The sequence below is a fragment of the Ranitomeya variabilis genome, chromosome 4 (genome assembly GCF_051348905.1).
Source record: "Ranitomeya variabilis isolate aRanVar5 chromosome 4, aRanVar5.hap1, whole genome shotgun sequence".
Lineage (NCBI taxonomy): Eukaryota > Metazoa > Chordata > Amphibia > Anura > Dendrobatidae > Ranitomeya > Ranitomeya variabilis.
This window is the reverse complement of record NC_135235.1, coordinates 369,176,923-369,204,139: the sequence shown is the minus strand read 5'-3', so window position 1 is coordinate 369,204,139 and position 27,217 is coordinate 369,176,923. Positions and strand designations below refer to the sequence as shown.

At 45.8% G+C, this 27,217-nt stretch overlaps 1 protein-coding gene across 3 annotated transcripts in view; it reads right to left on the bottom strand.

Moving 5' to 3' along the window:
- The window catches only part of LOC143764782 (proprotein convertase subtilisin/kexin type 4-like), a 353,321-nt gene extending 327,159 nt beyond the window's left edge, over positions 1-26,162 (bottom strand). For all 3 annotated transcript variants that reach the window (XM_077250736.1, XM_077250738.1, XM_077250737.1), the window contains exon 1: positions 25,925-26,162. In XM_077250736.1, the coding sequence (XP_077106851.1) occupies positions 25,925-26,092 (168 nt within the window). In that variant the 5' untranslated portion in view covers positions 26,093-26,162. The remainder of the gene's footprint in view (positions 1-25,924) is intronic.
- Positions 26,163-27,217: the final 1,055 nt, after the last annotated feature.

Below are 27,217 nucleotides of genomic sequence, written 5' to 3'. Positions count from 1 at the left end.
AGGGATGTGCGGTCATTTGTGCAGTCCTGTGGGACTTGTGCTCGAGCTAAGCCTTGCTGTTCTCGTGCCAGCGGGTTGCTCTTGCCCTTGCCTGTCCCGAAGAGACCTTGGACACATATCTCCATGGATTTCATTTCTGATCTTCCGCTATCTCAGGGCATGTCCGTTATCTGGGTGATATGTGATCGCTTCTCAAAGATGGTCCATTTGGTTCCTTTGCCTAAGCTGCCTTCCTCTTCCGATCTGGTTCCTGTGTTTTTCCAGAACGTGGTTCGTTTGCACGGCATCCCTGAGAATATTGTGTCAGACAGAGGATCCCAGTTCGTTTCCAGGTTCTGGCGATCCTTTTGTAGTAGGATGGGCATTGATTTGTCGTTTTCGTCTGCTTTCCATCCTCAGACTAATGGACAGACGGAGCGAACCAATCAGACTTTGGAGGCTTATTTGAGGTGTTTTGTCTCTGCTGATCAGGACGATTGGGTGACATTCTTGCCGTTGGCTGAGTTTGCCCTTAATAATCGGGCTAGTTCCGCCACCTTGGTTTCGCCTTTTTTCTGCAACTCTGGTTTCCATCCTCGCTTTTCTTCGGGTCATGTGGAGCCTTCTGACTGTCCTGGGGTGGATTCTGTGGTGGATAGGTTGCAGCGGATCTGGAATCATGTGGTGGACAACTTGAAGTTGTCACAGGAGAGGGCTCAGCGCTTTGCCAACCGCCGCCGCGGTGTGGGTCCCCGACTACGCGTTGGGGATTTGGTATGGCTTTCTTCCCGCTTTGTTCCTATGAAGGTCTCCTCTCCCAAATTTAAACCTCGTTTTATTGGGCCTTACAAGATATTGGAAATCCTTAATCCTGTATCTTTTCGTCTGGATCTTCCTGTGTCGTTTGCTATTCACAATGTATTTCATAGGTCCTTGTTGCGGCGGTACATTGTGCCTGTAGTTCCTTCTGCTGAGCCTCCTGCTCCGGTGTTGGTTGAGGGCGAGTTGGAGTACGTGGTGGAGAATATCTTGGATTCTCGCCTCTCCAGGCGGAGGCTTCAGTACCTGGTCAAGTGGAAGGGCTATGGTCAAGAGGATAATTCCTGGGTGATCGCCTCTGATGTTCATGCGGCCGATTTAGTTCGTGCCTTTCATGCCGCTCATCCTGATCGCCCTGGTGGTCGTGGTGAGGGTTCGGTGACCCCTCACTAAGGGGGGGGTACTGTTGTGAATTTGCTTTTTGCTCCCTCTAGTGGTTACTAGTTTTTTGACTCTGGTTTTTCTGTCTTTCCTTTTATCCGCACCTGGGTCGTTAGTTAAGGGTGTTGCTATATAAGCTCCCTGGACCTTCAGTTCAATGCCTGGCAACGTAGTTATCAGAGCTAGTCTGCTGTGCTCTTGTCTACTGATCCTGGTTCCAGTAATATCAGCTAAGTCTGCTTTTTGCTTTTTGCTATTTGTTTTGGTTTTGTATTTTTGTCCAGCTTGTTCCAAATATATATCCTGACCTTTGCTGGAAGCTCTAGGGGGCTGGTGGTCTCCCCCCGGACCGTTAGACGGTTCGGGGGTTCTTGAATTTCCAGTGTGGATTTTGATAGGGTTTTTGTTGACCATATAAGTTACCTTTCTTTATTCTGCTATCAGTTAGCGGGCCTCTCTGTGCTAAACCTGGTTCATTTCTGTGTTTGTCATTTCCTCTTACCTCACCGTTATTATTTGTGGGGGGCTTCTATCCAGCTTTGGGGTTCCCTTCTCTGGAGGCAAGAAAGGTCTTTTGTTTTCCTCTACTAGGGGTAGCTAGATTCTCCGGCTGGAGCGTGTCATCTAGAATCAACGTAGGAATGATCCCCGGCTACTTCTAGTGTTGGCGTTAGGAGTAGATATATGGTCAACCCAGTTACCACTGCCCTATGAGCTGGATTTTTGTATACTGCAGACTTCCACGTTCCTCTGAGACCCTCGCCATTGGGGTCATAACATAAAACCATCTGCCCCCAGCCACCCCAGAAAAGGCACATCTGGAAGATGCGCCTATTCTGGCACTTGGCCTCTCTCTTCCCACTCCCGTGTAGCGGTGGGATAAGGGGTAATGAAGGGTTAATGCCACCTTGCTATTGTAAGGTGACATTAAGCCAGATTAATAATGGAGAGGCGTCAATTATGACACCTATCCATTATTAATCCAATTGTATGAAAGGGTTAAAAAAACACACACACATTATTAAAAAGTATTTTAATGAAATAAAGACACAGGTTGTTTTAGTATTTTATTGCTCTCTCAATCCATCCGGAAGACCCTCGCTTGGCAAAATAATAAACCAACAATATACATACCCTCTGATGAACTGTCAGGTCCCACAAAGTAAATCCATCTGAAGGGTTTAAATCATTTTACAGCCAGGAGCTGCGCTAAAGCACTCGCTCGTGCCTGTAAACCCTGGGTGCTGAAAGGAAAGCTGGGTGATCTGTACTTACATTGAGTCGCGGTGAGGCGCCCTCTGGTGGATGAACTCATGAACTGGAGCCTTGGAAAAGTTCCCACGCTCGAGTTCATATGAGTTCATCCAGCAGAGGGCGCCTCACCGCGACTCAATGTAAGTACACATCACCCAGCTTTCCTTTCAGCACCCGGGGTTTTTACAGCCACGAGCGAGTGCTTTAACGCAGCTCCTGGCTGTAAAATGAATTAACCCCTTCAGATGGGTTTACTTCGTGGGACCTGACAGTTCATCAGAGGGTATGTATATTGTTGGTTTATTATTTTGCCAAGCGAGGGTCTTCCGGATGGATTGAGAGAGCAATAAAATACTAAAACAACCTGTTTGTTTATTTCATTAAAATACTTTTTAATAATGTGTGTGTGTTTTTAACCCTTTCAGACAATTGGATTAATAATAGATAGGTGTCATAATTGCCGCCTCTCCATTATTAATCTGGCTTAATGTCACCTTACAATAGCAAGGTGGCATTAACCCTTCATTACCCCATATCCCACCGCTAGACGGGAGTGGGAAGAGAGTGGCCAAGTGCCAGAATAGGCACATCTTCCAGATGTGCCTTTTCTGGGGTGGCTGGGGGCAGATGTTTGTAGCCAGGGGGGGCCAATAACCATGGACCCTCTCTAGGCTATTAATATCTGCCGTCAGTCACTGGCTTTACCACTCTGGCGGAGAAAATTGCGCGGGAGCCCACGCCAATTTTTTCCGCCATTTAACCCTTTATTTAAGAAGCTACAGCACCCATTACATTAGTAGTGTGGAATATGCAAAAAAAAGGGGATATGAGATGGTTTACTGTATGTAAACCATGTCTCATATCCTGTCGGGTTTGGGAAGGAGAAATGAAAAGCCGGCTTTTCACATAAATAGCGCTGAATTAAATATAAATACAGAATATATATATATATATATATATATATATATATATATACTGTATATATGTTTTACCGAACATTTGAGCACATAAATCCATTAGATGTCGGTTTTGCAAGCCTGCGAGAAAATATCGCAGTACGGATGCCATACGGATTACATACGGAGGATGCCATGCGCAAAATACGCTGACACACCCTGCCTATGGATGACATACGGACCACTATTTTGGGAACATTTCTCCGTATTACGGCCGTATTACGTCCGTAAAAAATGGACTGTATTGTCTTACGCTGGGTGTGACGCCGGCCTTAGATACTAAAGAACCTAGACATGTTTGGTGTCTATGAATTCGTAATGACCTGGAGAATCAAAATGGCTAATCAGTTTTAGCATTTAGTGAGCCTAGCAAAAAAGCCAAACAAAAAACAAGTGTGGGATTGCACTTTTTTGCAATTTCACCATACTTGGAACTTTTTTCCCATTTTCTAGTAAATAACATGCTAAAATCAATGATGTCGTTCAAAAGTACAACTTGTCCTGCAAAAAATAAGTCCTCACATGGCCATATTGACAGAAAAATAAAAAAGGTATCGCTCTGGGGAGGGGAGCGAAAAACGAAAACGCAAAACTGGAAAAAAAGCTGGGGTCATGAAGGGGTTAAGACCAAATATATCAAAACAGGATAGTCACAAAAATAGGCTGTTCATATTTCTGGAAACCACAGGGCTCCTAGCTGGTGGGGTTGGGGAGCCCAGCACTTAGCTGAAAGTGAGAAACGCATTACTGCTTAATTGGGGCTCCCAGCCAAACCGTGTTTTACTTAAATTAACCTTCAGGACTTGCTGAGCATAGTGATAACTTTGTCTTTCTCCTACGAGGTTCATACGCCAAAATATTCGGAAAAATGGCTTTTCATAATGTTAAGAAAGAGGAGTATTCAGCTTCTGAGTGAGGTCGCCGCAGGGGGAGTGCTTTGGTTTTGGGAACGGAGATAAGTGAGAGACATCAGTCTTCACCAGTCTTTTGTCCAAGGAACGAGCTGAGAGTCTGATCTGTCATGCTCTGGGATATTTGCCCATCCCCCTTAGCACATGGTCAGCATGATATGAACGAACTGTAAGTCGATTTTCTTCTGTTAATCTTTTTATCTGTAATTGTACTGTACACACGATACTTCTCTTTTATAATATCCTTTTACCCATTTGTAAACACAGTCTACCTTTTTGGAGTAAAATATATAAAATTACGTTATAGAGCAAGGAGAAGCGAAGCTAGTACTGTCACGTCCTCTGAAGTGAATTACACTACTAGACTCTAGACCCGTTATTAATTAAGAAATCAGAGCTGGTGGCAGCGGATTTGTCCTGTGCGTTTGGGAAACTGGGTAGTGACGGACGGCATTGATAATTATTGTTCCCGCCTGAGTGGGAGTGGTTAGGTCGCCCTCGCTGCAGTGTGCCCATTAGCCAGTAAAAAAGTAAGGCAGCCTTTCTGGCAACTAATTATCATAGGTGCAGTACCCTGTCTGACCTGAGGGTAAGGGGGGTGCCAGAGAGCTGCAAGTTCCAAACCGGAACTGGGAAGTGGGATATAGATAAATCCCCTTCAGAAAGAACTGGGGCAACCAAACAACCCCGGTTCATGACATATTAGTGTGAGCGGTGGGGATAATAAAGATACCCTCCCTGTGAGTCGTGACAAGCACCTATGTATATATGAATATTATGTAATATTTTGTCAAATAGTCAAATACCAGAAGTATCAAAAATAAAGCAGCTTTATTTAAAGCATGACCCACAGAGACAAAAAAAAAAACGAAGTGCCAAAGACGCCATCAAAAGCAAGTAACCCGATTTAAATAATAGGTGCAAAAATTGCAGCGTTAGAAGCTAATCGTGGGAAAGTAGCCTAAGACTCCTTTCACATAAGTTTTTTGCCCATGTTTGTTGGTCCCATTGGGTCAAAACCCTCCTGCAAAACTGGATTCAGGCGTATGTGCAAACAGGCCATAGACTAAAATGGTGCCGACAGTCAATGTGTATTCTGACATGCATCATTTTCTGGTGTATACACCTAGTGGACAGCGTCAGTGCCGGCCTTCATGTCTGCACCATTATAGTTTATGGCTCTATCGCCGCATATGACCAAATCTCGTTTTGCAGGGTTTGGACGAAAGCCTACATACACACACACACACAGTATATTCAATACTTAGCCGACTTTTGTACGCAGGTGATTCCGCATGTGTTCACCGAACCGTGTGGATTCACCGTGTCCAATACATTGTATGGGTGAAATTTATCTTGCAGAAGCTCGCATCTCCATAAGATAAATAGACATGTTGCGATCTGGAAAGACGCCACATGTCATTCTCTGTGGGTGATCCGCAGGCTTCTCTGAACACATAGTGTGCATGGGATTTCTTAAAATCCCACCCACTATGCTGTAACATCTGAACATTGCGGGTCGGACGCTGTGGAGGTACGCAATGTCCAACCCGCAGCGTTTACTGACCGTGGAAACGTACCCCAAGTGGTTCATCATGCCAAAAAAAACATGTGATCTGCAAATTGTCTTACACTGCACTAAAATATGTGTTTTCACTGCAGATTTCATTACAGAAGAGGTGGATTTTCAGCAGATATTCTTTGAATATTAAACCTATACAGCAGGTAAATTTCAGGGAAAGACTGAGTTATTTTATGTAATTTTACTGCAGATTCTGCTATAAAACCAACACGAAAAATGCTTCCAGTAATGTGCTGTTCATTTCCATAGGAAACCCACTACTCATTCTCCCTACAGTGCACAGGGGGCGGTTTGCTTTCATGTGGAATAAAGCAGCAACATGCCAATTGTTGAGGAGTTTCTGCTTGAATACAAGGATACAAATTTCACTATGGAATAAACCGAAGCACAAGAAAAACGTCCCATACACAAACCGCGTCAAACGCAGCTTTTCAGGCAGAAAAATCCATGGGAAAAAAAAATTCTGTGTGAACGTAGTCTAACCGTCTTCTCCGCTACCGTGTACCCATCTTTATATAGGGGAGAACACTTAATGGGAATACACCAGATTGAACTATTGAATTATATAAGGGTTATACATGCATATACACAAGCATATGTGTCTGTATATATAATTGCCCTTCCACAGTGGTAGCTAGAAAGTGAAAAAAAGAGTGGAAACCACTCAAAAAGAAAAACAACAAAACTCAAAAGAATGGACTTATATATACAGTAGAACAAATAGTTTATATAAATAAATATATCGGACTAGATATATAGAAAAATGCCTTTATTTAATAGTGTTGGCAGACAGTAATGCTAAAAAAGAGACATGTGCACATGTCTGAACAAATACTCCAAAATAATTATATATATATATATATATATATATATATATATATATATATATATATATATATATGATTGCGGCCCGATTTTAATGCATCGGGTATTCTAGAATATGCATGTCCCCGTAGTATATGGACAATGATGATTCCAGAATTCGCGGCAGACTGTGCCCGTCGCTGATTGGTCAAGGCAACCTTTATGACATCACCGTCGCCATGGCAACCATTATGACATTATGTCGATACTGTGCCCGTCACTGATTGGTCTAGGCCCAGGCGGCCTCGACCAATCAGAGACGTGGGATTTCCAGGACAGACAGAAAAACCCTTAGACAATTACAGTGGTGTTCAAAAGTCTGCATAGGCATAGAATAAATTGAATTCTCAAGTTTTAAACGTTTTCTGTCGAATATCTTCGATGCTAATATGACATATTATATATGGTTTTGTTCAGAATACAATTTTGCATTCTCTCCCTGTAATATTTTTAGCTTTTGAAGCAGTTTTGCCTGAAATTATTGCAAAAATATGGGAATTGAAAGCACAACTAAATATTGTACAGCTTCAGATCCAAAATTAGCCAATCACAGATGAGGTTCTTGTGACCAATCATAACCTGGATATGGCAGCCAATCACATTGCATTACATTGCATCATATCTGCTGCTTTGTTTGTTTTATCTGTTGGTCTATCTAGTGAATCATACTGTAGAGTTTTATGATGGGAGCCTTCAGATTTTTGTCAGTGGAGGATCGTGGGCATTGAAATATTTAAAATGGAGGAAGGAGGAGTGGGAAAAAGTGCTATTTAGTGATGAAAGCACTTTTTGCATTTTAGGAAATGATGGCAAGTCTTATGTGAGAAGGTTCCCACATGAAGAGTACAAGCCAGAGTGTTTGAGCTTCTCTGTGAAACATCCGATGAAAGCAATGGTCTGGGGCTGTATGACAGCCAATGGTGTTGGAAGGCTTCATATTGTGGAGGGTATGGTTAATGCAAAAAAATGCATAGACATCCTTAACCCCTTAGTGACAGAGCCAATTTGGTACTTAATGACCGAGCCAATTTTTACAATTCTGACCAGTGTCATTTTAAGAGGTTATAACTCTGGAACGCTTTATTGGATCCCGCTGATTCTGAGACTGTTTTTTCGTGACATATTGTATTTCAAGTTAGTGGTAACATTTCTTCGATATTACTTGCGATTATTTATGAAAAAATGGAAATATGGCGAAAATTTTTAAAATTTTGCAATTTTCAAAGTTTGTATTTTTATGCCCTTAAATCAGAGAGATATGTCACAAAAAATAGTTAATAAATAACATTTCCCACATGTCTACTTTACATCAGCACAATTTTGGAAACAATTTTTTTTTTTGTTAGGGAGTTATAAGGGTTAAAAGTTGACCAGCAATTTCTCATTTTTACAACACCATGTTTTTTTTAGGGACCACATCACCTTTGAAGTCATTTTGAGGGGTCTATATGATAGAAAATAACCAAGTGTGACACCATTCTAAAAACTGCACCCCTCAAGCTGCTCAAAACCACACTCAAGAAGTTTATTAACCCTTTACGTATTTCACAGGAACTGAAACAATGTGGAAGAAAAAAATGAACATTTAACTTTTTTTTGCAAACATTTTACTTCAGAACCATTTTTTTTAATTTTCACAAGTGTAAAAACAGAAATTTAACCACAAATTTTGTTGTGCAATTTTTCCTGAGTACGCCAATACCCCATATGTGGAGGTAAACCACTGTTTGGGCGCACCGCAGAGCTTGGAAGTGAAGGAGCACCGTTTGACTGTTTCAATGCAGAATTGGCTGGAATTGAGATCAGACGCCATGTCGCGTTTGGAGAGCCCCTAATGTGCCTAAACAGTGGAAACCCCCCACAATTGATACCATTTTGGAAACTAGACCCCTTAAGGAACTTATCTAGATGTGTGATGAGCACTTTGAACCCCCAAGTGCTTCACAGAAGTTTATAACGTAGAGCCGTGAAAATAAAAAATCACATTTTTTCTACAAAAATGATCTTTTTGCCCCCAAATTTTTATTTTTACAAGGGTAACAGGAGAAATTAGACCACAAAAGTTGTTGTGCAATTTCTCCTGAGTACGTCAATACCCCATATGTGGGGATAAACCACTGTTTGGGCGCACCGCAGAGCTTGGAAGAGAAGGAGTGTCGTTTTACTTTTTCAATGTAGAATTGGCTGGAATTGAGATCGGATGCCATGTCACGTTTGGAGAGCTGCTGATGTGCCTTAACAGTGGAGACCCCCCACAAATGACACCATTTTGGAAACTAGACCCCTTAAGGAACTTATCTAGATGTGTGGTGAGCACTTTAAACCCCCAGGTGCTTCACAGAAGTTTATAACGTAGAGCTGTGAAAATAAAAAAATCGCATTTTTTCTACAAAAATGATCTTTTTGCCTCCAAATTTTTATTTTACCAAGGGTAACAGGAGAAAATGGACCCCAGAAGTTGTTGTACAATTTGTCTTGAGTACGCCGACACCCCATATGTGGGGGTAAACCACTGTTTGGGCGCATGGCTGAGCTCGGAAGCAAAGTAGCGCCATTTGACTTTTCAATGCAAAATTGACTGGAATTGAGATCGGACGCCATGTCGCGTTTGGAGAGCCCCCCTGATGTGCCTAAACAGTAGAAACCCCCCAAAAGTGACCCCATTTTGGAAACTAGACCCCCCATGGAACTTATCTAGATGTGTAGTGAGAACTTTGAATGCCCAAGTGCATCACAGAAGTTTATAATGCAGAGTCGTGAAAATAAAAAATATTTTTTTTTAACAATAAAGATTTTTTTAGCCCTTAAGTTTTTATTTTCACAAGGGTAACAAGAGAAATTGGACCCCAAAAGTTGTTGTCCAATTTGTCCTGAGTATGCTGGTACCCCATATGTGGGGGTAAACCACTGTTTTGGCACACGGCAGAGCTCGGAAGAGAAGGAGCGCCATTTTGGAATTCAGACTTTGATAGAATTGTCTGTGGGTGTTATGTTGCGTTTGCAGAGCCCCTGATGTACCTAAACAGAAGAAACCCCCCACAAGTGACCACATTTTGGAAACTAGACCCCCTAAGGAACTTATCTAGATATGTAATGAGAACTTTGAATGCTCAAGTGCTTCACAGAGGTTTATAATGCAGAGTAGTGAAAATAAAAAAATATTTTTTTTTCCCACAAAAAAGATTTTTAGCCCCCAAGTTTTTATTTTCACAAGGGTAACAGGAGAAATTGGACCCCAAAAGTTGTTGTTCAATTTATCCCGAGTACGCTGATACCCTATATGTGGGGGTAAACCACTGTTTGGGCGCACGGCAGAGCTCAGAAGGGAGGGAGCACCATTTGACTTTTTTAGCGCAAAATTGGCTGTCGTGTTTGGAGACCCCCTGATGTACCTAAACAGTGGAAACCCCCAAATTATAACTCCAACCCTAACTCCAACACACCCCTAACCCTAATCTTAACCCGATCCATAATCCTAATCACCACCCTAACGATAATCACAACCCTAACCCCAAAACAGCCCTAATCTCAACCCTAACCATAACCCTAATCAAAACCGTAAATCCAACACACCCCTAACCCTAATCCCAAACGTAACCCTAATCCCAACCCTAATCCCAAACGTAACCCTAATCCCAACCCTAATAATCCAAACCCTAACCCCAACTCTAACCCTAACTTTAGCCCCAACCCTAACCCTAACTTTAGCCCCAACCCTAACCATAACTTTAGCCCCGTCGTCACAAAAAAAGTTCAATGTAACCTTTTTTTTGTACGTCGCGTCCGCCATTTCCGCGCATGCGTGGCCATAACTCTGCCCCCTCCTCCCCAGGACATAGACTGGGCAGCGGATGCGTTGAAAAACTGCATCCGCTTCCCACGTTGTGCACAATTTTCACAACATGCGTCGGTACGACGGGCCGACGCATTGCGACCGCCCCGTACCGATGCAAGTGTGAAAGAAGCCTAAGGCTACTTGGCCCATCGCAGTGTGTCGGGCCGACGTACCGACGCTAGCGTTGTAAGCGCCACACAACGGGTGCAGCGGATGCTGTTTTTTCAACGCATCCGCTGCCCCATTGTGAGGTGCGGGGAGGCGGGGGCGGAGTTCCGGCCGCGCATGCGCGGTCGGAAATGGCGGACACGTCGCACAAAAAAGTTACATGTAGCTTTTTTTGTGCCGACGGTCCGCCAAAGCACGACGGATGCGACATGTGGCAATCCGTCGCAAATGCAAGCCAATGGAGATAAAACGCATCCTGCAAGCACTTTTGCAGGATGCGTTTTTTCTCTAACAACGCATTGCGACGGAAGCCAAAAAACGCTAGTGTGAAAGTAGCCTAACCCTAACCCTAGCCCTAACCCTAAATTTAGCCCCAACCCTAACCCTAACTCTAACCCTAACCCTAACTCTAACTCTAATCCTAACTCTAACCCTAACCCTAATTTTAGCCCCAACTCGTCTCTCCTGCCGGCCGGCAGATGGCAGCAGATGGCGGGCGCACTGCGCATGCGCCCGCCATTTTCTTTCCCGACGAAGAAGCCGGCCGGCAGGAGAAGACAGAAGAGGACCAAGGGACACCGGGTGAGTATGTTAGGGTCCCCGAATCCCCCTATTTCTCTGTCCTCTGATGTGCGATCACATCAGAGGACAGAGAATTACAGATCGCTTTTTTTTTTTTTTTTTTTGCGGTCGCCGGTAATCTGTTAATTACCGGCGATCGCAAAACAGGGGTCGGTGCAAACCGACCCCGATCATGTTCTTTGGGGTCTCGGCTACCCCCGGCAGCCGAGACCCCAAAGATCTGACGGGTGCCAGGCGGCGGGCGTACTGCGCCCGCCATTTTTTCCCGGAAAAAAGATGGCGGCGCCCATCGGGAGCCACGAGGAGCACCGGGGGAGATAGGTGAGTATTGGGGGGCTATCGGGGCCATCGGGGACCCTATTTCTCTGTCCTCCGATGTGCGATCACATCGGAGGACAGAGAAATTAAAAGGCAAATCGCGTTTTGTTTTTTTTTGTTGCGACCGCCGGTAAACGGTTAATTACCGGCGATCGCAACTCGGGGGTCGGTAAAAACCCCCCGAATCATGTTCTCTGGGGTCTCGGCTACCCTCGGCAACCGAGACCCCAGAGAAAATCCGACTCTGGGGGGCGCTATTCACTTTTTCCATAGCGCCGTTAATTAACGGCGCTGTGTTTTAAGTACCCTTAGCCGCCGCCGTTAAAAGGCGTATCGGCGGTCGTTAAGGGGTTAATAAAAAAATGCTGCCTTCTGCTCAACACCTGTTTTCAGGGGATTATATCTTCCAGGATAATAATGCTCCTTTTCACAGAGCTAAGACAGTAATGGAATGGAAAAAAAATAGAATTAGTTCTTACCAGTAATTCGGTTTCTAGGATCCTTCCACGACAGCCACTTCGGAGGTTGTCTTCCCCGCCCTAATAGGGGACAGGAACACGAAGAGGTTAAATACCCCTCCCCTTCCTGCACCGCCAGTGTTTTCCTGGACACCGTAGCATGTATAATTACCACAAAAGTGCAGGAATCATCCAATAAGAATATCAGATAGGGAGGGAAATTAGTGCTGTCGTGGAAGGTTCCTAGAAACCGAATTACCGGTAAGAACTAATTCTATTTTCTCTAGTCACCTTCCACGACAGCCACTTCGGAGTAGTACCAACAACTAATTTCTCTAGGGAGGGACCACAGCCTGCAGAACACGTCTGCCAAATGTTAAATCCCTATTGAAATTAAGCCGGTAATGTCTGGTGAACGTATGGATGGACAACCAGGTGGCGGCTCTGCAAATCTGCTCTGATGAGGCATTCCCCCTCTCTGCGCATGATGTTGCCATCGCTCGGGTAGAGTGTGCTTTTAGAGAGGCAGGTGGATCCAGTCCCTGTGATGAATATGCCAGACAAATAGACTGTTTGATCCATCTTGCAATAGTGTTTTTTGCCGCCTTCTTTCCCTTGTTTCGTCCCGAGAACTGGATGAATAAATTTTGATCAGTTCGCCAGGCTTCAGTCTGTTGTAAGTAAGATAAGACCACCCTGCGAACATCCAAGGTGTGGAAGGCCTGTTCTTTAGGGTTGGAGGGGTTTGGGCAAAATGAAGGTAGTAGAATGTCCTGATCTCTGTGGAAATTCGAGACCACTTTAGGTAAAAAGGACCGGTCTAGTTTTAGTATAATGCTATCCGTAGTGACCGTTAGATAAGGATCCTGTATCGACAGGGCCTGTAACTCACCAATCCGTCTAGCCGTAGTGATTGCTACCAGAAAGACTGTTTTTAAAGTTAAGTTCTTTATGGTTATAGCATCCAGGGGTTCAAATGGACTCTGGGTTAGTGCGTTAAGTACTGTATTGAGGTCCCAGGAAGGCACCTTACTACGGAGCGTAGGACAAATTCTGGATGCTGCTGTCATGAATCGTTTGATCCAGCGGTGATTGGCTAAGCTGTAATCAAAAAAGCTACTAAGGGCCGATACTTGCACTTTGAGTGTGCTAGGGGTAAGGCCCATTTCCAAGCCCTTCTGTAAAAATTGCAGGATTTTTGCTATATCAGGATTGAAGGGGTCTGGAATTTCTGGGGAGCACCAGGACGTACATTTTTTCCAGACCTTAGTATAGATGGCGTTGGTTACCGCTTTCCTGCTTTTTTGAAGGGTCTGAATTACGTCGTCCGAGAGACCTTTAGCTTTTAAGATTGTGGCTTCAGTAGCCATGCTGCCAAGTTCAACCTGTTTAGGTCTGGATGTAGTAGGGGACCCTGATGTAGGAGATCGAGCTTTTGAGGTAGAAGGCAGGGACCTTCCAGGGCCATATCTAATAGGGCGCCGTACCAACTCCTCCCGGGCCATAATGGGGCAATCAAAATTGTGGTCACTCCATCCGCTCTGATCTTTTGCAGAGTTTTCCCCAGCATGGGAATGGGAGGAAAAGCATATGCAAGGTTGAACTTCCACTGCTGTAAGAAGGCATCTATTCTCTGTGCCTTGTCTTTGTGATGAAGGGAGAAAAATGTTTCTACCTTCGCATTTTGCCTGTTGGCGAATAGATCCACCTCTGGAGTACCCCATTTTGAGGCTAGGGATTGAAACACTGTTTGGTCTAGGGACCACTCTCCTGGATGAACGTCTTTCCTGCTGAGGAAATCCGCCTGAGTGTTGTCTAACCCCCTCAGATGTATCGCTGTGACCGATAGAAGGTTTTTCTCTGCCCAGAAAAATATTCTTGCAGCTACTTCCTTCAGAGAGGCATACTTCGTTCCTCCCTGGTGTCGTAGATAGGCTACCGTGGTCATATTGTCCGAGTAAATACGAACGAGATGATTCTTGATCAGCGAAGATGACGCTTTTAGGGCTTCTTCTACAGCTTTTAGTTCCCTTAGATTCGAGGAGCTGCTGCTGATATTCGATGCCCATTGACCCTGAAAGTGGAAACCCTCTACCACTGCACCCCAGCCTCTTTTGCTGGCATCTGAGCGGAGTGTTTTTAGGGGAAGGTGATCCCAGCTGACTCCTCTCTGGATATTTTGGTAATTTAGCCACCATTTTAGAGATGCTTTTACATGGCCAGGGAGAGGAATCTTTTGACTCAATGGAATCTGTCGTCTCCTGGAATGTAGGAGTACGTAAGTCTGGGGAGCTCGTGTGTGAGCCTGGGCCCAGGACACTGATTGTATACATGCGGTCAGGGACCCTAGTACAGACATTGATTCTCTGAGGGTCGGTGCAAGCTGGCCCCTGAATTTGGCTACTTTGCGGACAAGGTTGATTTGATGATCTTTGGGCAGAAAAGATGTTCTTACTTCCGAGTCCAGTAGCACCCCCAGAAATTTTCTCCTTGTGGAGGGACGGATCTCTGACTTCTCCAGATTTGGGATCCAACCCAGAGTTTGTAATATTTCCAGGGTCTTTGATACATCTGTTTCCAGACGGGGGGCAGATGGAGCCATAATCAGGAAGTCGTCTAAATACGGGACGATGCATATTCCCTGTTGACGGATGAAGATTATTGCTTCTGCCATAATTTTCGTGAAAACCCGTGGGGCTGATGAGATGCCGAAGGGGAGGACATTGAACTGGAAATGTTTGATCTGGTGACCCTTGGACACTGCGAATCTGAGGAATTTCCTGTGCTCTGGGTGGATTGGCACATGGTAATACGCATCCCTCAGATCCACAGTCGCCATCATCCAATTTTGACCGATGAGGGGGATTACAGATTTGACTGTCTCCATTTTGAATCTCCTGTACCGGACTGATTCGTTCAAGGGTTTCAAATTTATGATAATTCTGTTCTTCCCCGATGGCTTGGTTATCAGAAAAAGGCGTGAATAATGACCACGTCCTTCCTCCAATTTCGGTACCTGCGAGATTACATTTGACCGCAGTAATTTTTGTAGATCTTGTAACAAGGAGTTTTGGAGGTCTGGGTTTTGAAGGGAGGTTATCCTTAGGCATTGAGGGGGTGGTCTCACGAATTCTATTTTTAGTCCCTCTTGAACTGTACGAAGGACCCACTGATTTGTGGAGATGTTCTGCCACTTGGTGAAAAAACGTGAGAGTCGACCCCCGACCGGAGCACAGTCATTGCTTATCTGGGGTCTGTTGGGCCTGGGGGGCCAGGATATTTTTTCCCCTGCCTCCCTTGGGATAGCTCCACCTTCCCGTTTTGCCTTTTCCTCTCTGTGAAGATTGGTCACTGGAGGGACGAAAAAAGCGTTTTTTAGGAATCTTCTGCTCAGGGAGAGATTTCTTTTTATCTGCCGCCTTATCCAAAATGTCATCCAGAACGGGTCCAAACACATTATGACCCTGAAAGGGTATGCTACATAATTTGGACTTGGAGACAAAATCGCCTCCCCAGGATTTTATCCAAAGTGCTCTTCTGGATGAGTTGGAAAGGACGGCAGCTTTTGCGGCTACACGGACCGATTCAGCAGAAGCGTCAGCTAGGAATCCCGTTGCCTTCTGTACCAAGGGCAGAGAGTCTAAAATTTCCTCCCTTGGGGTACCCTGTGTCAAGTGATCCTCAAGCTTGCGTAACCAGACAAATAGAGATCTGGCCACGCAAGTGGAGGCAATATTGGACTTTAGTAAATTTGTGGAGGTGTCCCAGGACTTTTTTAACAAACTCTCTATTTTACGATCCATCAGATCCTTGAGTTGCGAAGAGTCCTCAAATGGAAGGGCTGTCTTCTTAGTTACCCTGGACACCTGTACATCCACTTTCGGGGTCTCCCATAGAGAGTTATCCCTGTCCAATGGACACCAGTTTTTTAGCTCTGATGGCACAGTCAAACCTTTTTCAGGGAGGTTCCATTCATGAAGAATTAGATCTCGTAAATTCTTATGTACCGGAAACCCTTTTTGATCTTTGGGCTTCAGACCCTCAAACATCTCATCTTGTACTGTGAGTGTAACTTCTTCATCCTCTACCCCCATGGTGCCTCTTACTAAACTGATTAGGTCACTCATGTCCTCAGATTTAAAATAGTATTTTTTGTTTTCTGATTTAAGGGTGGGGGTAGAAGTGGAGCCTTCATTTTCCCAGTCATCTTCCGAACCCGAGGACTGGATTTCTCCTGAGTCCGGGTCGGATTCTACTGGGGCTTTTTTCCTCTTCTTTGGAGGGGGTGGCTGAGGCACCGACATCTGTGAGAAGGTGGCCATAGAAGAATGGACCTCATCCTTAATGAGGGATCTAATGCTATCCAGCAGCGAGGGCTGTTCAGCGCGTAGGACCTCATCCGTACAGGATTGGCAGAGCTTTTTCCCGTACGTCAATGGGAGTTTGGTCGCACATACTTTACATCTGCGGCTTGACTTTCTAGGATCAGAAACCTTTTCTCCCTATTAAAAGAGAGAAAGAGGGTTTGCTAAGCCACTAAGGGTACATAACTATATATGCATATATGCATACACGTATATATGGGATAACTGGGCCCAATCCCTGCTACTTACTTGGGTAGGAGGGGGAACGCTGGCATCTGCGGCTGCAGTGCAAGGGGGTCTGTCACCGTCCATGTCCGTCATGTAGTGAACAGTCTGACAGCTTACCTTGCTACCTGGATCTCTTATATAGGATCGAAGGCCCAGCGTCATGGTCCTCCTCCCCCCACCATCGCCCGATTGGGGTAGGTCCTGGGACGCCCCCGAAACGCTGCTGTATGGCGTGTTCTTGCTGCTTGGACGCCATTGCCGGCGCGTGCTTCCTGGAATGCACCTGAGTGAACCGGAAGTGACGCGCGTAAACCCGGAAGTGATCCAGCCATCGGCCGGCCACAGACTCCGGGACGCGTGCCACCTCCAGCGCTTGCAGCAGGGAGGAGGAAACCGGGGGACGGCAGGAGGCCCCCAGTACGCACGTCACCGCCCCGCATTACTCCGCGAAGGGAGCGCAGGAGGGGCGGGAAGGTCCCGAGTCCCTCCGAAGAGAGGAGACGGGAGCAGCAATCTTTGAGGAGAGACACCCGACCTCATGCTGCCCGGCTTCTGGTAAGTGGAGCTCCGGTCGCCGGCCACGGCAGCCCCTTCAGACTCTCTTCATGCCCCATAGGGGACAGGAAAACACTGGCGGTGCAGGAAGGGGAGGGGTATTTAACATCTTTGTGTTCCTGTCCCCTATTAGGGCGGGGAAGACAACCTCCGAAGTGGCTGTCGTGGAAGGTGACTAGAGAAAAGAACAACGTGGCTACTATTGACTGGCCAGCTCAGTCCCCGGACCTCAATCTAATAAAAAATGTGTGGCACAAGGTATCATTAGAGATATCTAGAAAACAGCCAAGGACCAAGAGTGAGTTGATTGAGGCTCTGATACAGGCCTGGAACCACATCATCACTCATGAACATCTGCAGAAGCTTGTTCACTCAATGCCACAGAGATGCAAGCTGGTGCTCAAGAGCAAAGGCTGGCCAATAAAGTATTAGAAGCTAAAGATGCACTAAAAAAGCCCTTTTCAGGACTCTGAATTAAATAAAAAATAATAAATCTTAAAAAGTAAAATTTAAGTCTGTGTGAACGTGCATTGGAAGTTAATGAACTTAGAAACCTGTTCACCATTCTACACACTGTACTGGTGTAGGTATGGTTATGCTGTAAAAAAAATTATCAAAAATGCGCATACCATAACAATTTATACACTTGGGACATTCAAAAATGAGTATGGCATACAATGAGGGATTACAAAAACATATATGTTCCACCAGTTTCACTGTAGAGATGCAGACGTATGAAACATATAGTTTTCTTCACGCCTATGCAGGACTTTTGAACAATATATATATATATATATATATATATATATATATATATATATATATATATATATATATAGAGAGAGAGAGAGAGAGAGAGAGAGAGAGAGAGAGAGAGAGAGAGAGAGAGAGAGAGAGAGAGAGAGAGAGAGAGAGAGAGAGAGAAAGATATATATATATATATATATATATATATATATATATATATATATATATATATATATATATATATAGATAGATAGATAGATAGATAGATATATAGATAGATATATATATACTAGACTGTGGCCCGATTCTAAAGCATCGGGTATTCTAGAATATGCATGTCCCCGTAGTATGTGATTCGCGGCAGACTGTGCCCGTCGCTGATTGGTCGAGGCAACCTTTATGACATCATCGTCGCCATGGGAACCATTATGACATCTACGTCGATACTGTGCCCGTCGCTGATTGGTCGAGGCCTGGCGGCCTCGACCAATTAGAGACGCGGGATTTCCAGGACAGACAGAAAGACAGACAGACAGACAGACAGACAGACAGACAGACGGAAAAACCCTTAGACAATTATATATATATATATATATATATATATATATATATATATATATATATATATATATATATATATATATATATAGATAGATAGATAGATAGATATAGATAGATATATATAGATACACACACATATACATAAACAAATCATGAGCTAAAATATCACAATGAAATAAAAAACATATAATAAAAAATACATATACTACCGGACCCAAGGATTATATAAATTCTATAAATATTGCTCTTAATCATAAAAGAGTCCCACAGAGTAAAAAAAGGAATATATTGGAGATTTTATGGAAACATATAAAACTATATATATTAATTTGAATAGGTGAAGTAGAAAATAAATAATAAACTAATTAATCACAGCAAGGAAATATATATTTGAACAAAAGTGCAAAAAAACATTAACTTAACACCTCATTCATTAGGAGTGGCAAAAAAAAAAAAAATTTATAATAAGACAACTCCATTACTTTAGATCCATAGTAGATTGTGAAGGTGATAAAGTGCAAAATAGAAAAAGATCCCACAATTGTATGAGGACAATTAAAGAGCAATATACCTTGAAGGTCCGGTCAGATGAAGTAACAGACCGCAGTTACGGTAACTCATTTTTACTTCCATCCTCCTCACACCCTCAGACTATGATAAGGTCCAATCCTATTGGCCAATTCCTACGATTGCGCAGGATTGGTTCTGGAGATAGTGATTTTGAGGAACTTGAAAAATAGGTATTAAGCTTACCGTTAATGATGTTTCCAGGAGTCCATCCTGACAGCACCCTGGAGGACGTCCTCCTCCCCTTGCTGGGACAGGAAACACACGAGTTTAAAAGGTCATGTCCCACCCCTAATCCTCAGTGTTGTAACAAGAACCGCTACAAGGATATGCAGAAAAGTAGTTTAATGATGACATCAAACATAATACATTGAATCCAGACATATTACATCATATGTTAGAACCATGTTACATACATGCCAGGTTTAAACAAAACATGATATCAGTATCGGAGGGAGGGAACTACTAGTGCTGTCAGGATGGACTCCTGGAAACATCATTAATGGTAAGCTTTATACCTATTTTCCAGGACGCCATCCTGACAGCACCCTGGAGAGTACCAAAGCACCTCCTCAGGGTGGGATTACCGCTTGGAGAACCTTCCTCCCAAAAGCAGTATGTTGACCAGACAAAACATCAAGTTTATAATGTTTACAAAAGGTGTTGGCACTAGCCCATGTTGCGGCCTTACAAATTTGTTCTAAAGAGGCTCCTGCCCTCTCTGCCCAAGAAGTAGCTATCCCCCGGGTAGAATGTACATGGAGACCCTCTGGAGGAGGGACCCCCTGAGACTGGTAGGCCTCCGAGATCACGGACGTGATCCACCGAGCGATAGAGGCCTTAGAGGCCTTCTTACCCTTATTTTTTCCCCCATACAAAATGAATAAATTCGGATCAGTACGCCAAGAGCTGGTGGCTGCCAGGTAGTCTAGGACCGCCTGCCTGACATCCAGAGAATGTAATTCCCTTTCTTTAGCATTAGTGGGGTTATCGCAGAAGGATGGCAACACGATTTCTTGGTTTCTATTTTTAATTGTTCCTACTTTTGGGATAAAGGAGGGGTCCAGTTTAAGAATTAGGCAATCGTCTCTAACCTGGAGGTACGGGTCCCTAGTACACAGGGCCTGAATTTCCCCCACCCTTTTAGCCGTGGTGATTGCCACTAGAAATGCCGTCTTGCGAGTGAGGACCGAAATGGGAATATTATCGGAGGAAGCATAAAAGGTCCTTACAAAGGAACCTGAGGACCAGATTAAGGTCCCAAGAAGGTGATAAGTGTCTAATAGTAGGGCGCAACCTTTGTGTGGCTCTGATGAATTTAACTATCCACGGGTGAGTCGCTAGGGGATAGTCAAGGAAGGAGCTAAGTGCCGAGATCTGCACCTTCAAGGTGCTAGGTTTGAGACCTTTGTCACACCCAGCCTGAAGGAAATCCAGGATTCTGGGTAAGTCAGGAGCGCCTGCCGTAACCTCAGACCTGCCACCTTCCAGACAGAATCGCCTCCAGATTTTTAGGTAAATTGCTGAAGTAACAGGCTTTCTACTGGACTTGATAGTTGTTATCACTCGACTTGACAGTCCCTTTGCCTTCAAGATGAGCCCCTCAGGATCCATGCTGCTAGACGGAGCTTCTCTGGGTTTGGGTGAAGAACCGGGCCTTGGTGGATGACATCCGGTCTGAGAGGAAGTTCTACTGGATCTGCCATTGCCAGCTGTAGTAGAAGGGAGAACCAGCTCCTTGGCCAGTATGGGACGATCAATATGACCCGGGCTTGATCCTGTTTGATCTTCCTGAGAACAGCCGGGATTAACGCCAGAGGAGGGAAGGCATATGAGAGAGGTTCCGTCCAGACTTGGCTCAGAGCGTCTATCCCTTCTGGAAGATCCCAAGGGTTCAGAGAGAAGAATCTTGAGACCTTCGAATTTTTCCTGGTTGCGAATAGATCTATACGAGGAGTCCCCCACGAAGACATAACTCCTGGAAGATGTCCTGGTTGAGTTCCCATTCTGTTGGGAACACCCTTGTCCTGCTGAGGTAATCTGCTATGATGTTCTGGGACCCTTCCAGGTGAATCGCTGAGATGGATAGAACCGATCTTTCTGCCCACCGAAATATCCGATCCGCCAGCTTCTGAAGCAGATGGTGTCTTGCGCCTCCCTGATGCTTCAGGAAAGAGACTGTTGTCACATTGTTGGACATTATCCTGATATGGCGATTCTTCAGGATGTGTTCGTTCCTTTTCAAAGCTTCCCAAACAGCGTACAGCTCTTTGAAGTTGGAGAAGCTCTGGGTGACTTCCTCCGGCCATCTCCCCTGAAGGAACCTGTTTTCTAAGTGAGCTCCCCAGCCGCTGGCATCTGTAGTGACTACTACGTGGGGCTCGGCAGACCATAATACTCCTTTCCTTAGGTTTTCTGGTTCTGTCCACCAAAGGAGGGACTCCCTTACCAGAGGAGTTAGCCTCAAAGTACTGTCCAGAGAAGCTAGGCGTCTGTCCCATTTGGACAGGATTAGTTTCTGCAGTGGTCTGGAATGAAACTGAGCCCATCTTATACACGGAATACAGGCCGTCATTAGGCCGAGGACTCTCATGGCCACTCTTATTGACCCGCCGTGTCTTAAAAGGATCCGGATTTGGGACTGTATTGCTTCCAACTTGGACTCGGGGAGGAGGGATATTCTGTTCGTCGAGTCCAGATACACTCCCAGAAAGGTTTTCCTGTGTTTTGGGGTTAGGTCGGATTTCCTCCAATTTATGACCCATCCTAACTCTTCCATCACCGAAATGGTTCGGTTCCTGTGGTCTGATAGAATCTCTGGCGTTCTTGCTACCAGGAGGAAGTCGTCGAGATATGGGACTATTATGATCCCCTGACTTCTTAGGAAAGCGACGATCTCGGACACCAGCTTTGTAAAGATACGGGGTGCTGAGGCAAGCCCGAATGGAAGGCACTGGAACTGGTAGTGACAGGTCCCGGATGGCAGAACTACCGCAAACCTCAGAAGCTTCTGAGATGAGGGGTGGACGGGGACCTGATAGTAGGCACTCTTCAGGTCGAGAGTGCACATCACGGCATTCTGATCTATGAGTAGGATCGCCGAAAAAATAGACTCCATACGGAACCTCTTGTACCTTACTCAGGCATTCAGAGGCTTCAGATTTATTATAGTGCGAGATTCGCCGGATGGTTTTGCGATGGAGAAAAGGGAGGAGTAATGACCTTGGCTTACTTCCAGAGGTGGTACTGGCACTATGACCTCTGAGGACAGCATGTCCTTTAGGTCTATCATCATTGGGGAGTCTCGCATTATAACCGTAGGTGCAATAAATCTGTCTGGCGGAGGAGAGTAAAACTCGATACGGTAGCCTTCTGACACAGTCCGAAGAACCCAATTGTTTTGAGTGATTCGGGCCCATTTGTGCGCGAAGTGACGGAGCCTCCCCCCTATAAGTGTGGCGTCATTGCGGTTTAGATTTTGAGGAGGGACTGAAAAAGAAACTTCTGTTTCTATTGCCCTGGTTACGGGAGCCCCTATAAGATCCTCTATGGGATCTACCTCCTCTAGAGTCAGACTGTCTTCGGAAGGGAAATCCCTTCCGAAAGGACTGAGGTTTTCTAGTTTTGTCCTCCGGAAACCCCTTCTTTTTATCCGAAGCTGACTCTAGGATAGTATCAAGAGGGGGCCCGAATACCCGTGCTCCGGAGAAGGGGATTGAACATAGCTTAGATTTGGAAGCACGATCCCCGGACCAGGATCTTAGCCAGACCGCCCTCCTAGCCGCGTTGGATAAAGAACCACTCCTAGCCGAGAATCTGACTGATTCAGCAGTCATATCGGACAGAAAGGCCGTGGCGGACCTCATAATAGGGATGGATTTTAGGATCTCAGATCTCGGGGTCTTATTGGACAGGTGTTCTTCCAATTGACCCATCCAAAGATACATAGAGCGAGCTACCGAGGTAGCCGCTATGTTGGTTTTAATTAGAGCCGCGGAAGATTCCCAGGCTCTTTTCAAAAGGATGTCAGTCTTTCTATCCATGGGATCGCGCAGGCTTGAAGAGTCCTCAAATGGTATGGCAGTCTTTTTAGCCACCTTTGCCACCGGAACGTCAACCTTAGGGATTTCTTCCCATAGTTTTACGTCCTCAGGTTCAAATGGTAGACGAGCTTTGAACTCCTTGGATAACACCAGCCGGCGTTCCGCTTCCTTCCACTCCTCCATTATCATGGCTTTAATGTGCTCGCTAACAGGGAATACAGTCAGCTGACGTGACATAAGTCCCCCGAACATCAGGTCCTGCCTGGATTGTGGTTTGGGTGTCTCTTCTACCTGCATGGTGCACCGTACTGCCTGCACCAGATCATTTGTCTCTTCTGCCTGGAAGAGATATTTTCTTTGGTGGTCCTGGCTTCCTGACGGAAGATCACCCTCCTCCTCTGGACGAAGTCCTCTGAGTTAGACTTGTCTTCAGAAGTAAACTCTGGTTCTCGTTCCTGTCTGGCTCTCTTGCGGCTGGGAATAGGACTGGGCTTCTGCGTCAAACTGGATAAAGAAGCCTGCACCTCCTCACGTATAAGGGATCTCATCTCGGACAGTAATGTAGGCTGTTCGTCCCTCACGACCTTAGACGTACAATCTGCACATAAGGTCTTTCCGTGGGAATCTGGGAGTTTCGCATTACAGATAGGGCATCTAGCAGATTTTCCCGAGTCTTTGCCGGATCTCCTAGCCTGACCAGAGGAACCAGAGGGGCCAGCAGGGGTTCCCTTATCCTTAAATTACATAAGATAGGGATAAGCGCTGGGGTAAGCCTGCTTCTAAGTGCGGGTAGGGGTCTGCGCTATGCGCACTTACCACCTCCTCGACCGGCATACTTGCATCCATGACGAGTGAAGCAGGTCCCCGCAGCTTGCAGCGTCGGAACAGGAGCGCTTCAGCCGATATGCGGTCCACAGTGGAACGCACGCTTTCCCCCTTTGCTTGCAGCGTTACCGGAAGTGACGGTAACGGATGCCGAAAACCGGAAGTGACGCGTCCTGGGCACTTCCGTCTGGAGACGCCGTGCTGTACACCACGCTGATCCCTGGAAGCCGCAGAGCGTGGATGGCGTCCGCAGCCGAGAGCCTCCCACCGGGAGGAGCGGCTGCCACCAGGAGCCTCGTCCACTCCTGGTCTTTGGAGCAGAGGGACCCCCCTCCGGAGGGTGTCTGCCCTGAGCCTCTTGACAGGGGGAAGGGTATTGGCAAGCCGCACGATCCCCCTGAGCTCCGGTAAGCTTGCAGCTTTTCACTCGTGCGTCCGTTCCTTGCAGGGACAGGAAAAACACTGAGGATTAGGGGTGGGACATGACCTTTTAAACTCGTGTGTTTCCTGTCCCAGCAAGGGGAGGAGGACGTCCTCCAGGGTGCTGTCAGGATGACGTCCTGGAAACAGAGATTTTTGGACCGCGGTTACAGCCGTCGGGCAAAGAGGGCATATAACAGGGCAAAACACATCTCGCACATATATTTTTTAGGTTTCCATAAAATCTCCCATTTATTCCTTTTTTTAACTCTGTGGGACTCTTATGATTAAGAGCAATATAATATAGAATTGATATAATCCTTGGGTCCGGTAGTATATGTATTTTTTATTATATATTTTTTATTTCTTTGTGACATTTAAGCTCATGATTTGTTTTTTATACATATATATATATTTTTATATTTTGGAATATTTGTTCAGACATGTGCACATGTCTCTTTTTTAGTATTACTGTCTGCCAACACTATTAAATAAAGGCATTTTTCTATATATCTAGTCTGATATTTATTTTGTATATACTATTTGTTCTATATATAAGTCCATTCTTTTGAGTTTTGTTTCGTGTACCCATCTTGCAGAGCGCCCTCTTAGGGGCCTATTCAACAAAGGGTTTTCTGGCATGAAATACTTTGAAAAGTTAAGCAAAATCTTTGACCATGTTGGGTGATAAATGGGGGGTGCACTGGCAGGACAAGGCATGGCGGCCGCAGGCTTTATCACAGCTTAGGCTACGTTCACATTTGCGTTGTGTGCCGCAGCGTCGGCGACGCAACGCACAACGCAAACAAAAACGCAGCAAAACGCATGCAAAACGCTGCGTTTTGCGACGCATGCGTCCTTTTTTTGGTTGATTTTGGACGCAGCAAAAATGCAACTTGCTGCGTCCTCTGCGCCCGGACACGTGCGCCGCAGTGACGCATGCGTCGCAAAACGCAAGTGCAACGCATGTCCATGCGCCCCCATGTTAAATATAGGGCCGCATGACGCATGCGGCGACGCTGCGGCGCAGACCGCAAATGTGAACGTAGCCTTACACCGCTTCAGTTCCTGACAAAGGCGCACAGCACTGAAAACATGCACTTGGATGGATGGATTCGGCGACCCCAGCACGCCCTCGGGTAGGCTTGGCGTGTACCCCACCAGGCTTAATGGATCGCCCCTTTGTGCATGTTCACACAGAGCTTTTGATTTTCCAGACTACTAAAGCGAAGCAGTATAAAAGACTATTAGAGTATTTTGAAGCATCAAAAACCTGTGTGAACCTAGCCTTAACGCTGGGGTGCAGGTGCCTGAGCGGCTGGCAAGGTGACGTTACCAAAACCGCAGCTCACCCCAAAACTACAATCAGCCCACTGCCCTGACAATACAGCCAGTGTTCCAGCTACACAATCATATGTCCCAGCTGCATTCGAGCTATCGCGATAAGCCGTCCATGTCGCCAGTGCCGTTAATATCAGTGTAGCGGCCGTTTCCCAGTCTCAATCACCTGCCCCATATAGACGAAGCCAAACTTCCGCGCTATTCTCTCCGCCTCCTCGGGCCCCGCAGGCACTTTCAATGCCCAGCAGTTCGTGTATACCCGGAGTGCCAGCACACAGGGCAGCCAAAGGAGCAGGGTCAGCGCGGACCCGGAGAACCGTCCGCTGAACTGCATGATCCACACAACCACCGACTGCCCACAAGGGGGCAGCTCTCACAGTCCAGGCGCCTAGTGCCGTGGGGTCAGAGGTCAGGCCGTACGCAAGGCATTCTGGGTATTCAAACTAGTACAACGCATTGGTATGTGGGGTAGGTGGTGGTGGGCCACTGCATAATCCTGCAGAGCAGAGGAAGCTGCCTCTCCATCACTTGTCAGTGGGCAATGAGGAAGGATCATATCTCATGTGTTGTGCAGCTGACAGCTGTTCTATCAGGTTAGGGTGTGAGACAAACTAGTAAAATGTCCGGATCTGAGAACCTCCAGAAATGCCTATGTATGGCTACGTTCACATTTGCATTGCGTCGGGCGTAGGTTTAACGACGCATGCGTCATGCTCCCCTATATTTAACATGGGGGCGCATGGACATGCGTTGTCTAGCGTTTTGTGACGCATGCGTCATTATTGGCGCAAGCGGCGCAGAGGACGCTGCATGTTGCAGTTTTTTTGCGCCAAAAATCATGCCAAAAATAGACGCATGCGTCACAAAACGCTGCATTGTGCATGCATTTTGCATGCGTTGCGTCGCCGACACTGCACCGCAAAACGCAAATATGAACGTAGCCTAAGTGTGTGATTACAGCAGCAGCGCTAAGGCCTTGTACACATCTACTATATAATTGTCTAAGGGTCACTTCCGTCTGTCTTTCTGTCTGTCACGAAAATCCCAAGTCGCTGATTGGTCGTGGCTGTTTTACCGCGACCAATCAGCGACGGGCACAGTCCGGCAGAAAAATGGCCGCTCCTTACTCCCCGCAGTCAGTGCCCGCTCCATACTCCCCTCCAGTCAGCGCTCACACAGGGTTAATGGCTGCGTTATGCCACGGTGTAACGCACTCCGTTAACGCTGCTATTAACACTGTGTGACCAACTTTTTACTATTGATGCTGCCTATGCAGCATCAATAGTAAAAAGATCAAGTGTCAAAAATAATAAAAAAAAAAAAAAATCATTATATACTCGCCTTCTGTCGGCCCCCGGATCCAGCCCAGGCCTTTCCCGCTCCTCGCAACGCTCGGGTCCATGCATTGCGGTCTCGCGAGATGACATGGCGGTCTCGCGAGACCGCAATGCACCGCGCG